The sequence below is a fragment of the Fulmarus glacialis genome, unplaced genomic scaffold, assembly GCF_000690835.1.
Source record: "Fulmarus glacialis isolate BGI_N327 unplaced genomic scaffold, ASM69083v1 scaffold51217, whole genome shotgun sequence".
Lineage (NCBI taxonomy): Eukaryota > Metazoa > Chordata > Aves > Procellariiformes > Procellariidae > Fulmarus > Fulmarus glacialis.
The window spans coordinates 8,255-23,710 of NW_009224875.1; the positions used below are offsets into that span (position 1 = coordinate 8,255).

General features: G+C 36.7%; 1 protein-coding gene across 1 annotated transcript; it reads right to left on the minus strand.

Annotated features, from left to right (window-relative positions):
- Window positions 1-7,186: 7,186 nt before the first annotated feature.
- Window positions 7,187-11,472, minus strand: LOC104080026 (fibrinogen-like protein A). Its single transcript, XM_009582277.1, has 3 exons — window positions 11,386-11,472; window positions 11,128-11,236; window positions 7,187-7,887 (listed from the first exon to the last, which is right to left on the minus strand). Exons 1-3 carry the CDS (start codon window positions 11,470-11,472, stop codon window positions 7,187-7,189), a joined length of 897 nt encoding a protein of 298 aa, XP_009580572.1.
- Window positions 11,473-15,456: the final 3,984 nt, after the last annotated feature.

Below are 15,456 nucleotides of genomic sequence, written 5' to 3' on the forward strand. Positions count from 1 at the left end.
TGAAGCCTCAGAAAAGGCCACGAGAAAACAAAGTTAATGGCAACAGGAGTCATAAGGAATGAAGTCCTAAAGTAAACAAATGTTTATGAATGAGAAAGATCTCCATGTACATAAAGTTCAGATTCAGTTCTAGCCTTTCTATCAAAATTCGGAGTGAGATGCTCTGGAATATTAGTTTGGGCCAATCTTCATATTATATCTGCTATACACTTTAGCAGGACATTGCAGTGGTGACATGGCCCAGTTGCACATTTCAGGATTGTATTAGTCATCCTGAATGTACCATTGGTCTCATTGAAATTGTTTGTATAATTTATTAAGTTATGATACCGTCAAAATGTTTCCCTACAGATAAATAATTCCTCCATGTCAACAACCACAGTACAAGTAATTAGTATTTTTTATCCCCAGCCTCCAGAGGGGAAAATTGTGTCAGTGAAAGATTAGCAGTGTAGTAATGTAAATATGTTCTCTAAATTCACATGATTGATTTTGTAACACACCATACTGTGCCTTTTATTTTTTGTGCTTTAGCATATGATTGCTTATTAAAGGAAAGTATGGGTCTTTATAAAGACCCTTTCATCAACTTTCCTCTGTCACTATCCAGAGCTTTTCCTGTGTACGGTAACTATGTACAAGTTGGTTATTATAGTGGGTTTATTTTATATTACATTGGATCAGACATTCAGTAAACTGTGTTTAATTTTTAGCAAATGAATGTGTCCCTCTGCGGCATAAGCTGTAGTTAAAGGCAAAATTTATGAGGTAGTGACAGTTCCTGCTAGCTGCAGTGTTGTTGCTAAAGTAAAGCATTGGCTTCTACTGAAATTAAATGGGATATTTTTTGTTGGTTTTGGCTTCTGTTGAACAAGAATGTTCTGTAAATGTTTATGGACTCTGTGCTCAGTAAGTGTGTTAGAATACACGGTGATGGATGCAACAATGTTGGTTCAATGTAATTGTGAAATATGTGCTCAAACTATGCTGCTAGCACTTCACCATGTGAGACGTTACATGGCCAAACATGGGTACATTATAAATACCTAGAATTATATAAAGAGGTGTGTGTTGCTTTATTGTTACGTAGGATGTTTATTCTTAAAAAAGATCAAAACCACAAAAAGAAAAACGTGATCCTCATCAGAGTATCAGTTAGTACTTAATTATATTTTGTTTTCAAATTATATTTTGTACCTTTAAAAAGTGCTGTGGGACTTTTACAGTGTAGAACAATCTTGTTATCTGCATTTCTGTCCTCTTAATGAACCTTTTACTGATCCTGTAATTGATTATGGTCATGGTCATGGACTGGTGAAAAGATCTTTTTTTGTAAAATTACATTTTATTTATACATAATTACATGCACAAACATATATATAGATATGTACGTATGTATTACCAATATAGATGCATAAATATACATCCCTAACTAAGGTTTTCAGAGACCCAGCACACTTTAATATTTTGAATATTGAATTTTCCCACAAACTAGGGATATCATTTTTATCTCTCCCTTTTCATACATACCAGCCTCCCTATATATTTCAGATCCCCATATATTATCAAGTAACATTCATTTTCTGTAAATATAATTTATGTTTGTAGATAAATACTTGGAAGAGTTCCCAGAATTTTTAAATGGCTGTATATACATATATATATATATATAGTTACAGTTGTGCACTTTCTGTGACTATTTAGCACAGAGTGAAGAGCTTTGCAAAGGACGGAAGGTCAAGGTAGAACATAAATGCAGGGGTTTCCTTTATAGAAAAATCCTGTTGAATTGAAGAAGGATGACATCAAAAGGGTTATAGAGAAAATACTGTAAGAACCTGAAAAATATGATAGAACATATTTTGCCATTAATTATATAATTAAATTGCTAATCATGCTTATCCTACTCAACTATGCACATCAATTAGTAACTGCTATTAACTGTTGGAAGTTATTTTTATATGTGGATTTTTTGTTCCTCATCTCTACTGTACCCATAATGAGACCTGCACTGGGATATATGGACTTGAGGAGTCCAGGTCCAAAGACAATGACGCACTTCAAGGCAAAATCTTAATTGCACTTCCTTATCACCCTTTAGATACTGTTCCAGTTTTAGAACTGAGTCTCATTAAAAGTCCCCATCTCTAATTTAATCATTCTGATCATTTTATCTCCCACCTAGGGCTTTTCTCAGAAACCTGTGGCATTGCCTCCTTGTCATATTTGATAGATGACCTGAACATGTCAAACTAATGTAACTGATAAATCTTAATGTAAATGTAGCTAAGGATAGTCACATACCTGAAAGAATAAAAATGTCACTGGGATGTGGTAAGTATGTTAAATTTAAATGAGAAGTCATTACAACAATTAAAGAATCCCGAATCAATCTGGAAGATGCTGCTTTCTCGTAGAATGCAGTTGTTTTGAAACTGGATACCCAGTTTGAAACTGAATTGAATACCTGTGGACTTTTTTCAGATTCTGGATTTTGAATAGAATTTTGTAAGATGCTGCTTTACTTGTGATAGGAAACACAGTTTCCAAATTACCCCTTCATAGTTTGGGATTCCCAAAATCTTCATACTGAAGGAGAATTTTTGGATGCTTCTTTTTTAAAGTTACTCTGTAATTTTTAGGGGACATATGTACTTCTGCCTTCTCTGGATTCTTTGCTCTAGGAAAACAAACAAACAAACAAACAGAATGTGTAAGTTTCCTCTGAAATTAATTTTCTTTGCTTTCTATAGAGATAGAAATAATACGAAGGAATCGCTCAGGTATAGTGAGAAACAAATACCTGTTTCCTCAGTTGTACATAACAATCAAGCTGGAGTTACCATTTGCTATGACCTGTACATCTAGGTGTCCCTCTGTTGGAAAGGACTCTGCACAAAAAACTCCATATTGCTTACTCCTTTTTGATATTACAGAAGTTTTTTTTAAAAAAAAAAAAACAAACAACCCCCCACATTCACTACTTTTATGAGCTCCAGACCATTAACAGGTCAGAACTTCTCTCTGAAAGGCTCCCCGCAGTGTTTGCCTTGGGGACTCCAAGGGCTCCATCAGCTCCTGAAACGCTCCCGCAGCCGCTGGGTAGTCAGTGGCTTCTCCATTTTGAAATGGTCATCCAAACGTGAACTCCAAAAATGGATACTGTGTCTTTTCACTTAAATACTTGGCTTTCCTTCTACCAAATCAGAAAGAGGCCATTTATTTCTTATGTGGTCATCCCAAATCTCCATTGCTGCTTTTTGTACCTACTAAGAAGTTTTCTTCCACATACAATTGACAGCTGGGTGTCATAAAACCTTAAACTTCGATCATTCAGATAAACAACTTGTTTGTGTTTTTATTAATAGTTACCCCATATCTATATCTAGTTTAAAAAAAAAAAAAGTTGCAACTGTTTTTTCCATCTTGGTAAATGTATTTCTTCAGGTTTAATAGACACTGCTGGGCTATGTATCCGATTAGGAACTTCGGTTTTCATTACACTCAGTAAAACCGCCGCCTTTTACTCAGTACTTATGCCATTAGCTACTAAATGCCATTAGTTTCTTCATGTATCTGCTGATATATCAAACAAGTCAGTCTTCCTCAAACCACTAGACATTTAAAATCCTTTAAAAGTTTTTCTTCTCAACAAGTGCTTCTCCAAACCCTGGTCACTGATGGCTCCTGTTTCAGTAGACCTCTGAAGTTTGGGGATTTTTAATGAATTCCTGGGTTACGATGCCAAGATATAAGCTAGAATATCTTTTACTCCTTACAGGAGGCAGCCATCTAGACATAGTGGAGGTCAGACAGTTGTTTTTACTGTATGCTGTACATAAGGCCTCCTTAGACATGCAATTCATCAGGTAGCTATAGGAGGAAGGGTGGAGAGAGGGTACAGTGGAGGATACCAGCTGCCGAGTGTGGCTGGATTCAGCTTTGTACCCCACCACTCTGCCGGGGTCCTGATGCCTTCTGACATGCAAATGAAGACGTGAGAGTGACTAAAGGACTCTTTGTTTTGTTAATTATAGGAGAAAAAATGAGCCCAGGCACGTAATTTGCTAATTTATTGATGCACAGTATTCAATGCTTGATCCTAAACCCACTTTGTCGTACTTTTAAACCTATGGTTAACACGTAAAAAAAAGTTATGTGGAAGTCTGGAAATTTATTGTTTAGGTTACACATATGAAAATCAGAAACAAAAGCAAGCACTTTCTCATGTGAAAGTTGAATGATTTTTAAAGACAAATAAGAATAGATCAGTGTTTTTGCTAGAAAACAGGCTCTCTTATTTTGTCAGTTGATACTTTTTTAGGAAGAATTTTTCCTTCTGCTAAATTCTGAGTTGATTAATGTGATATTGTATGTGAGAACGTGCTTACCTTTCCTGCAGTTGAAAAAACAGTATGGGGAGAAATACAAAGTAGCAAAGAGGTGAAGAAACCTATTTTTCTCCTATTTTTAGGAGATTGCATGTTTAAAGTGGAACATGCCTCCCATTTGGGGGTGCGTGGAGCTGGAAGTCAGCCATATAACTATTGTTGTAGACCTTGTCATGCCTCCTCATTTTGGAAAGGTAGTTATTTGACCAAATAAATTTTTTCCATCAGATATTCTTGGGAGGACCCACCTCCTTTCTTCAAGTCTGTGCAGGAAGCGGTATAATCAGGAAAGGCGCTGAGAGAGAGGGGGTAGGAGAAATGTGACAGGGAAAAGAAAATAGGAGTAGACAGAATAGAAACTCCCATGTTTCAGACTGTGATTTTGCTGATTCAGTGTTGACGGCCAGCTGCTCTCAGCATTGTTCTGGGTATCTGGTGATTAAGGTTCAGTGATGGAGAAAAAAAATCTGTTCAGTTAAGACAGCCTTTTGCTAAGGAATTACGAAATAGAATTTAGTCCACTTCTTAAGGCTCTATGCCCTTCCTTTAAGAGCTCTAGAAAGAAATGCTGGTGGGTGTATTGAAATATTCTTTCTTATTTTCATCCACTACTTAGTCCCAAATCCAGCTCCAGTAGTAATTTCCACCCATACTTTGTTTAGAAGTGTGGAACATACCTCAGTCCCTGCGTTCCATTAAATGTCTTTGTTTGAACTGGATTAATCTTTCTGTCTTGTTTTTGCTTGGAGACTTGTTGTTACGAGTTAATATTACATTTTAATCTAATTCCCATACTGGAATTCAGCGTCAGCATAGGTTTGTAGGGCTCCGATTAATACTAGAGAGTGCATCCAAAACTGGGCAGCTGGATTTGGGCTGCTGGTGCCCAAGTCATTCATACAGCTTATTTGCACAGTCCTTTCCTCCCAAACAGGCCAAGGGAGGGCTGCAGAGCAGGTTACTTGCCTTTGAGGATCAGATGCAGCCTGCTGGCTTTCAGTTGTGCGCTTCCACGTCAAGATTATTCAAAACGCATTTTGGGAAGGTGTGTGAGAATTGGCTATATGGCCAGGAATTCAAATAAAAGCTGTGGGAGACTGGCAGCACTTGCGTGATTTTCTTGTATCCTCATTACAACTTTGGACGCGTCCTGATCGAGTTACAGCAGAACCCACATCAAATTGACTCAATGACACAAACTCAATTCAGTTACTATCCATTTCTTCCCCTATCACACTTCTGTCTTTGAACACAATTCCAGGGGAAAAAAAGTCAGATGCTGCAAAATAGACACATGTGCTATATTGGCCTCACCCACGTAACATATCTGTATCTCTTTCTGAAAATGTTGCAGTGCGTTGTAAAAAATAAAAATTGCTTTCTTGGCTTTTCCACTTCCCAATTAATTTCTCTTCTTAAGTAATCCTGGCAGTCTTAGTCTTCTCAAAACACAATACAATTTATTTTCTGTGAAGTAATTTTCATGAAAATTATGAGATTCCATTTTTAAATTAAAAAGCAGGAGCTTGCCAGTATCTGTTGGTTGAGTTTCTGTAACTGAAATATCTAAGAAAACATACAAGATATTCTAGTTATTATCCTGACATTTTGTATAATGCAACAATGAAAACTCTTCAGTTGTCATTCAGCTATTCCAATGATATAGAAATGTGTGAAGTAACCCAAACAGCTGTAAAAGAAAACAAGGTCTTCAAGGTTATCAAAACTGAAATCCTTTTATTTATTATTTTAAAACAGATGAATTTATCATGAAATTTAAAGATTCTCTATTTTATAATGAGGAAAAACACATTGTTCAAATAATGTCAAGGTTTAGTGCCAAAACAATTGAAGCTAGCAAATGTGAGATAAAGCCAACACTCTCTTCTTTTCTCACAATGGTATTAAAAAAAGAAAAAGCTGAAGCACATCGTGGAACAGGGAGAAGCAACAGTCAAAACATGGTAAGCAAAGTGGAGTAATATTCAGAAAAAAATGGAGCAATAAGTAAAAAATTGCAAAATCAATTTGATCTTTTAAAAAATTTGTTCACTGAGTTTCTTGGGGAAAAAATCAGAGGAGTTTTAAGCTTTGGATTAGTAGCTTTAAATGGGAAGGCTGATGATCCCATTAGCTCTGGGTGCTCTAAAAAGAAGGAAGAAAAGAAAAGCCTATGCTGAATACTTCATTGTGTATGGGATCATTAAAAAGTAGAGATAAAAAGAAGAGTCAGTGAAGGAGAAAAGAAGCCATGGGAGATGAGGCTAATTCCAATTTTATGTATTAAAATACCTTTCACTAAAGGTAAAAAGGAGGGGCCTGATGCTGCCCTATGGTACACAATACTCTCCAATATGCATTTTGTAAATGTAGGTACTTCACTGGAAATTTCCTTCCTGCATGATATGTGAAGATGTGCAATTATAGGAGATCAACCATGAACATTCATACTGGAGCAAAACCTTCTGAAATGCATGTATATTCATGTATATCTCACACGAGACGTCAAAACCTGCATTTCATACCTGACTCCTCTTATGGCTAAAATACTATAAAATTAATTATTTAAATATTCTGGTAGAGGCCTCAGTTTCTGACAGTGACTTCTCACTTGTGTGGTTAGTAGATGTCTATGTCCTGTTCTAGTCCTGGACGATATGCTATCATAAAGCCCTTGCAGAGGCCCAAATTAAATTTTCAGTCATAGTTACTTAGTTTGATTATTCAGTCAGTGTGAGTTCACTTCAGTCACTGGACAAAGAATCCATGTTCCTTTCGAAGTACACACGGCTTATCTACAGTTCAACTTTCTGACATGGACAGGACTTGGTTGGATATGACAGGCTGCGGTCAATGGGTTTGATCATCATCCATGCAAACTTGCATATGCGTTGCTTGTTGCAGTCCCTTTGCCAGTATATCATGTTCCTTCGGTTTAGATTTGCTCCAGCACACGCGTCGTACCACCAGCCTCCCCCGGGAATGCCATTGTGTTCCAATTTAGCACAATTCTGAAAGTAATTGTCATTGTCTCTGTCCTTGGTGGTGAACTTCTGGTTGTCATGGAGATAGGCTTCTGTGTCCAGGGTCAGAGCATCAGTGGCATTGCCTTTGTATAGACCAACCCTGATTCGGTATTGAGACTCTTCATCTTCAATAAGGAATGGTTCGTACTGTCCCCATTTGATTTCAGCATTTAGGTTTACAAGTTTAACTCCAAGTATATATTGCATGGAGCTGCTAGTTAACTGATGCATATATTCATTTCCTAACCAGTGGTTGTCATGAACGGAGCCAAATCCGTATTTGTAATCCTGCCAGGTCCTATCAAAGTCAACAGTACTATTGGCTGTAATGTGCTGGATTACTGTCCAGCCACCATCCTGCATGTTACAAGAGACAACAATTGGGTCCTCCTTTGGTTGGATGATGTAAAGACCATCTCTGGAATTTCCTTTGGAGCGCTGAAAAATCTCAAAACAATCCCTTGGATAGTCTGAGTAGGAAAGAAAAAAGTTTTAAAGTAAATTTCTGTTCAAATAGTAAATTTTAGATATTGAACGCTGTCCTTTAGAGTGGGTGAATGATTGCCTTCTGACTGGAAGCTGACTCTGACTTCATCCCAGCTGGTGGGCACCTACTCAGCTAAAGGGGGAAGATTTCAGGGCAGACCATGCAGGAGATGTTCAGAAATTCAAAAAAGGGTTGTTACCCTGTCATATAATTTTTACATTTATGACAGAAATATGGTTGAAAAGCCAAAACTTATAAATGTCTGAGGATTTTCTTAGGAACAGGTCTTGTCACTCAAACTCCAGGCTAAATCTTACCACTGATTTGCAGGTAGAAGTACAGTGCTGTGCAGTGCTGAACACCAATATCAGGAAAATAGGTGAAAGTGCTTTTCCACTTTATTGCTTATCCAGTAGACTCAGAAGGTGGTAAAAATGGCATATAAGGCTTGGGATGACCCTCTCTATTGGGCTGAAATATACATACTGTGTTTTTTAAATGTAACTTGCTTATAAAGTAACTTCTTGCTATAGTATAGTATCAAGCATCTCTGAGACTAAGGCACAATGCTTTGCTTTGTAGAGACGGATGTTATTCAATGTCTTTTCCATTACACAGAAACATGTTTATGAACTGAAATCACTCACTTCTCCATAGAGTTGAAAGGCATGTCATTATGTCATTATACTATGGAATATTTGTAATTTATATTTAATAAAAATTTGACAATTTTAATATCTCTATGAGAAAAATTCCTACAGACCGCCTGTGATGTAAAATGACAGTTCTTCAGACCTGTGAAATCCTATGTTATATCCTGACAATGACTGATAGCAATTTAGATACTGTATTTAGAACTTAATTTTTTCTTCTGGGAAACGGGGATAATTCAGGAAAAGTACGGCAAGATGTCCTAATTTTTTTTCCAAAATTTCCCAAAAAACAATTACGGAAAAATATTTCCAAAGATAAAAATTTAAAATAAAAGCTCAGGAAAAAACTCCTCTTTGCCCAAATCACTGACCAGAGAGCCCCTGCTGATCCTTTCATTGAACACGTTGTTTTTCTTTTCCTGAACAGAAGAACAGAGTCTGAAAAGAGTCAATCTCATTGTATGGTCTCGTGACCAACAGATCAAAAGTACACCGAACAGTTTGGTTAGTGTAAAAAAAAAAAAAAAAAAAAAAAAAAAGCAAGCCCCTAACTTTCTGGAAGGAGAAAGGGACCATGAGTGACTATTTTATCTACTACTGGTCCTGTAGGGAATTATACCATGCGGTCGTCTTCACAGAATTATTAAATTTCTTCTCTTCCAACTGGAAAGCATTGTAGACTTCAATAACTGTCACTAGTCTGTTAGAAATTCTCCTCTGGTTCCCAATCTAATCTTATTAATGTCCACTGTCCATCTTTTTCTTTCTCGTGTCATGATGTCCTTTAGTTAAATAGTGCTTCTTCCTGGGTAATAAGCCCCGAAGTACCATGAGAACAACTATATTTTTAATCAGCCTTTGTTTTGTTAGGGTAAATTCTGTTAGGATAAATAAGTTCTTTTATTATTTACTGTATGATACATCTTCTGTTCCTTAATTGCCTTAGTAGCTTTTCTGCACCTCTTCATGGCAAACTAATCTTACAGAATGTGGGTAAAATTTGCACACAGTATTGCAGATGGCCTTACATAGTGCCACTGATTCTTCCCAAGTCTTATTAAAAACATCTCTGTTGATATATTCTAGGACTGCATTTGTATGGCTTAGTTTCCTTTAATCCAGAGTTTTGTCTTTGGGTCTTTGTAACTGGTAAGGTCCTCACCTTGCAGTAAAACCTAGAATTTTGCACTTTATTTTTCATCCCAATGGTATTACTTAAGAACATCTAAATTTTTTTTCTGTGTAATATTCTGATTCTTTGTATTGGTGTTTGTCTACTTCATGTTATCATTAAATTTTATCAGCATATTCCTATTTTTGCATTAGTATACGTAAAAAGAATACTGAAAAGATCACTTATAAGCAAATACTCCCCAGCCTCCCCTTGACTTTATGGTTTACTTTTCTGCCCAAGTCATTGTAATTTTCTTTTCAATCTCTGCTGAAATTATAATGTAACCCTACCTTCTCTGATTTAATATTGTATGAAGTATTGTATCATAGGCTTTGTAGAAGCCCAGATGGACTAAACCTGTTAAATAGTATTATTCATAGTATCAGTATTGTGTTAAATATAATTTTTGATATTTGATATTCCGAAGTTTATTGGTACTTCTAAGCCACTCAGGACAGATTTACAAGAGTATATAGGCTTTCCGAGGTCTTACTTTTATGCCTTTCATTGCCTAATAGAATCTACAGCCATGAATAGAATACTTTAAAACTCAATACTATCTGCATGACATTATTAAGAATCCTGAAAGAGCAGAACTGTGTACATGACTCTGTACCCCAGTTGTTGGAACATTCGCTTGGTAGACATAGACTCCCAACCTGATCCCATGATTTTATAGAATGATTATTTAAGTGACTGATATAGTGATGTCCAAGCCAGCGATATATACAGAGACACTTGTATTTGCCCTTCTCAGTGAATATTATTCGTGCAAAATAGAACAACTTCTATAGACAGATAATGAGAAAATCATTTAGGTTGATTGTTACAGGATTCACTTGGAAAGTGAATTTTATAAACCCTCAAGTGCCATCAGTCAGAAGGGGAAAATGAATCAATCCCACTACTCTTTTTGTGTACATTTTATGTGGGATCTACTCTGGTAAATTTATTAGAAAACCTACCAAGCTGGTCCTTGCAAGCTAGATAGGCAGAGGGATGCCTCAGTTATAGGTACCAATGGGAATTAGGTACTGAGGTGTCAGATATAAGCTAGATACGATTGTCCTCAGAATAAGTCTTCAAATGCCACAAAATATTTTTTTACAAAAAAACTGTTAATTTCTCTTGAATTAGATGACAGCTGAGCAAGGGTTTTAAAGATTCTGGACTTCAGGGCAGGACATGTTTATATTGCAAAGTATTTTTGCAGGGCTAACTTTCAAGTACGTTGGCTGAGAATGTTACAGCAAAGCAATGAGGTAAACCACAGCATGCATCCAAATCACTCACTCTCTTCGTGAGTACCTTTTTCATTGGCGTTACCCAGTCTCTCATAGCCTCTTTGGGGGAGAAGGTGCGCATTAGCCAAGACCACTGCCTCTTTGGTGCTCACTGACACAGTGCAATGAGAGAGCAAGAACAGAATAAATTCCACTGAGCTCGTCAACAGCATCTTCTTTCCGAGTCAGTCCTCTTGCAGCAATACAGAACTTCAACATAGACTGGAATTGAAAATGAAAAGATTTATGACTTTTAGTATGAAAGTCCTGAAGGATAAAGGTATTGAAATACCTAGCTTCAACATAGTGAGCCTTTGCAAAAATTGGCTTCTCCCATCTTTCAAGGACCTCTCCTTTTCCTGATGTCTCACACCCTGTTTCAGACTGGTCATTGCTCTGACACGGAGCACTGTGCTGCGACACTTAGAACGTCTCTCACCTCTGTCACCTTGTGCCATGCTGGGCAATGAAACATAATGTAATTTTGTGTGTGACAAAAAGCACAAGAAAGTAATGTAATAACAAAAGAAAAAGCACATCTTAGATTTATCGGAAGTTAATTTTGCTTATTCAGCCTCTTCAAAACCCATAAGGGTTCAATATATTGAATCAAAACAGTTTTGAGCCTCATTTTTTCCTCCTTTTGGGGTTACACCTCTAGTAACCCTCCATCCAACATAGCAAGAAGGCTTAGGCTATTACTGGACTAAATCCTGGCATCCTCACTTAGGCAAATGCCAGCTTGACTGAAGAGGAATTTCTATATCAATGACAGCTTAGACTGAATTATAACGAAAGTTTCCCATACTCTCAAAGAACACTTTTACTTAGACTCTAGCCAAAGTCTTTTAATTTTTTTTTTCTTTTTTTTAAGGACTGAGCTCCCCACAGTGGCTTTGATGAAGGCAGAAAATAGATCTAGCAAGCAGCTCTTCAGTCAGAGCTTATTTCCTGCCAGCGTCAGCACAGAGTCTACAGAGGCCAGTACCCTTCTCCATAGTGGTTTATGTTGCAACAGAGCCACATTCCTTATAAATCTAATGACTTAGCAGCAGATTCAGCAAACAGTTTTCCAGAGTGAAAAAATATTCAGCACATTTTTTAAAAAATGTCCAAGATAAATCATTGTAATAAAGTTCAGGTTTGAGAGTTAATTTTTATACCTACCACATATAAAACCAGCAAAACAGAATTTTCTACTCTACCTAAAACTATTCAGTAATAATTCTGATTTACTATTAACATACAATTTGCTATTTTATGCAAAGCTGGTCATTTGACATTGCGATCGTAATAAACTGGAAAATTACCTTCCGTGAAATTCAGCACAGGGTTTCCCTTAAAGCATTTAAGTTCTGCTGTGCCTGCCTTTCCCACTGTCATGTGTCCTTTTCCCTGAAAGCTTCTATTATTGTTGCTATTATTAATTATTATATTATAAATGACTTAAAATCAAAACCTAACCCTCAAGCATCACTAAACTTCAGGAAATTTGTACTTGGATCTGGATTTATTTTTTTTAGCTGTTTTATTTTTCTTTAGCATTTTTGAGTGAATCAGTCTTTTTTCTTCCCTCATATTTACACATTGAAATGATTTACAGATCCATTTAATTCCAGAATAGAACTTGGTATTATAAATTATTAAGAAAACAACTGAGGAAAACAGCACTAGGCAGGCACCTTACCTCTTTCAAGTGAAGCTTGGCAAAGAAAAACACACACAAATGAATGAGCTCATTCTCTACAGTTGTACTTTGCCTGCTACTTAAGTCCAGGTGAATAAATCAGCTCCAACACGCTATCTCAAATGCAGCAAAATTGCATCTTCATTATTTCACACTGTGTACTTACTCTGGTGGACTTTGCTCTGACATATTACACTTGCAAGTAAGTATATATTACTTAGTATTACAAATTACAAAGTACAAAGTTCTTCCATAAGGATTAAAACAACATAGTAACTAAATTAAATTTCCTTGATTAATAAATAGACACAGTGATGGAGAACCATGAAGAGGTTTTAGTTCAGGAAATTACTTATGTTGCTTAAATACACATAGGCAGATGCTCAAATTTACTATGTCATTTTGCATAGGTGAATTAACGAGATGCTATACTGCTAGTCACATTTAAAATTGCATAGAGACAACGTGATTTTTAAGTATTAGGAACAAACTAACTGTTAACCTTTTTGTTACTTCATATTTTAATGTGAATGAATCAGACGCAGTGTCTCAAAGCTATAAAAATGCAAAAAACAAAAGCAGAACAGGCTGGTCAACAGGTTTCTATTTTAGTTTATTTGGATTAACAAGAGTTAATTAACATTAATTCAGGTCAAAACTGTAATGAATTAGATAAATTAATTGTTGCTATATATCTGAAAGTTGTACTGTCTATCTGCGTGGCCTTTAGATGATGTCTAATCTAGCATTTACCCTTTTCAAGATGAGCCAACAAGTTTTTGTGCTCCTTGACCCAGCCTGCAACCCACTTTGATCAGATTCCATCCCTGAAACAAGCCACAATTAAAATTCATGGAGAATTTAAGTCCTGTGCAAGCTCTACTTGAGGATTTGTACTATGCATAATTTCTGTTCTTCAATAATTCATCCTCAATGGAAGTACAACATGAGGATTTGTATTTCATGCACAATTAAATAAATACACGTAACGAATGTTTTAGGGAAAATTTGCTTGTAACGTTTAAAACTCAGTGATACTTCTCTTCATTTTTAAAGTACAAGCAACGCTTTATTATACATGAGGATGGCCACAGGGAGTCCGAATAGTATCTTTTCCCTGACGCTGGTCAGTAGCAGAGCTACAGGGAAAAGTTTAAGAACACATTCTCTCCACTTTTAGCATTATGCAGCTCAGGGAATTTCTGATATCTGTATGTTTGACATTATCTAATTTCTGGTTAGTTTATAAACCTTGGCTAAGGCATGAAAATACTGTATTATAGCTTATGAAATAATAAAAGTGCTTTGAACAGATACAGATCTTGCTGAAATAGTATGCTAAGAAAGGGCAGGAGAAGGTAGCTTTCCACTCTGGCCATAATGATACACTCTAGAAAACACCATTGAATTAACGGTATTTATTGATAGGTCTCATGTCACCCTGATACAAATTGGGGTACATCTTTTTTTTTGTGCCTTTGATTCCTACATTTTCCATCACTGTTTATCTCCTCCCCCGTCCTTCCATTTTTCTTTACTTTCTTGCTGTTTGCTTCTCTTTGTTGATTTCCAAACTTTCATCTGAGCTGGCAGAGCAGAAGTTAAGTGGGAAGCATTTAATTAGAAGAGAGAAGAAAGGGCAACAGCATTCATTCGCTCGTGCTCAGAAAGGCATCTATTTCTGTAGATGAAAACTTTGAAAAACAACAAAAATCATTACATATCTCTCTTTGCTCTTGATCAAGTATTTTGAGAATAATTTTTCAGCCCTGAAAATTATATAATGATCTTAAGGTAGGACTACTTTACATTGGTATGGTTTGGTCGTATACAGATTTCAAAATAATGCTTATTGTTAGCCATGTTAATTAAGATACTTAGTTTCTCAGCCCAATGACTGCATATTCCTCCTCCACAATGTGCTGAAGTTTTAATTATCCCTCTGATTCTGCTCAGCTTTAACTGGCAAGCATTCATTTGAATTTTTCCAGTGCAGCCTCTCCTATGTGGAAAGTCTCTTTACAAGTTCTCTATATTTTCACAACTCATGGCACACCCTTGCAAAGGAAGAATTTGACTAAGATTGATCAACTTACTACTTCATTAAGCTCTAAAGTTAGTTGCAAAGACAACCTGCCTACTATATTGCAACTAATCAGATTCTCTGTGTAAGGGATATGAAAAATATCCATATCTAACCCATATAATGAAGCCATCACTTCTAGCAAGGGCAAAGTAGTGTTAATTTAACCTTAGTAGTCTGGATAATGATGTCAGTAAGTGCCAGTAAATATTACAGAATTATAGAATTGTTTAGATTGGAAAAGACATTTAAGATCATCGAGTCCAACTGTAAACGTAACACTGCCAAGTCCACCACTAAACCATGTCCCTAAGTGCCACATCTACACGTCTTTTAAATACCTCCAGGGATGGTGACTCAACCACTCCCCTGGGCAGCCTGTCCAGTGCTGGACACCCCTTTCAGTGAAGAAATTTTTCCTAATAGCCAATCTAAACCTCCCCTGGCACAACCTGAGGCCATTTCCTCTCGCCCTGCCGCTTGTCACTTGGGAGAAGAGACCAACACTCACCTCGCTACAACCTCCTTTCAGGTAGTTGTAGAGCGCGATGAGGTCCCCCCTCAGCCTCCTCTCCTCCAGGCTAAACAGCCCCAGTTCCCTCAGCCGCTCCTCAAAAGGCTTGTGCTCTAAGACCCTTCACCAGTTCGTTGCCCTTCTCTGGACACGCTCCA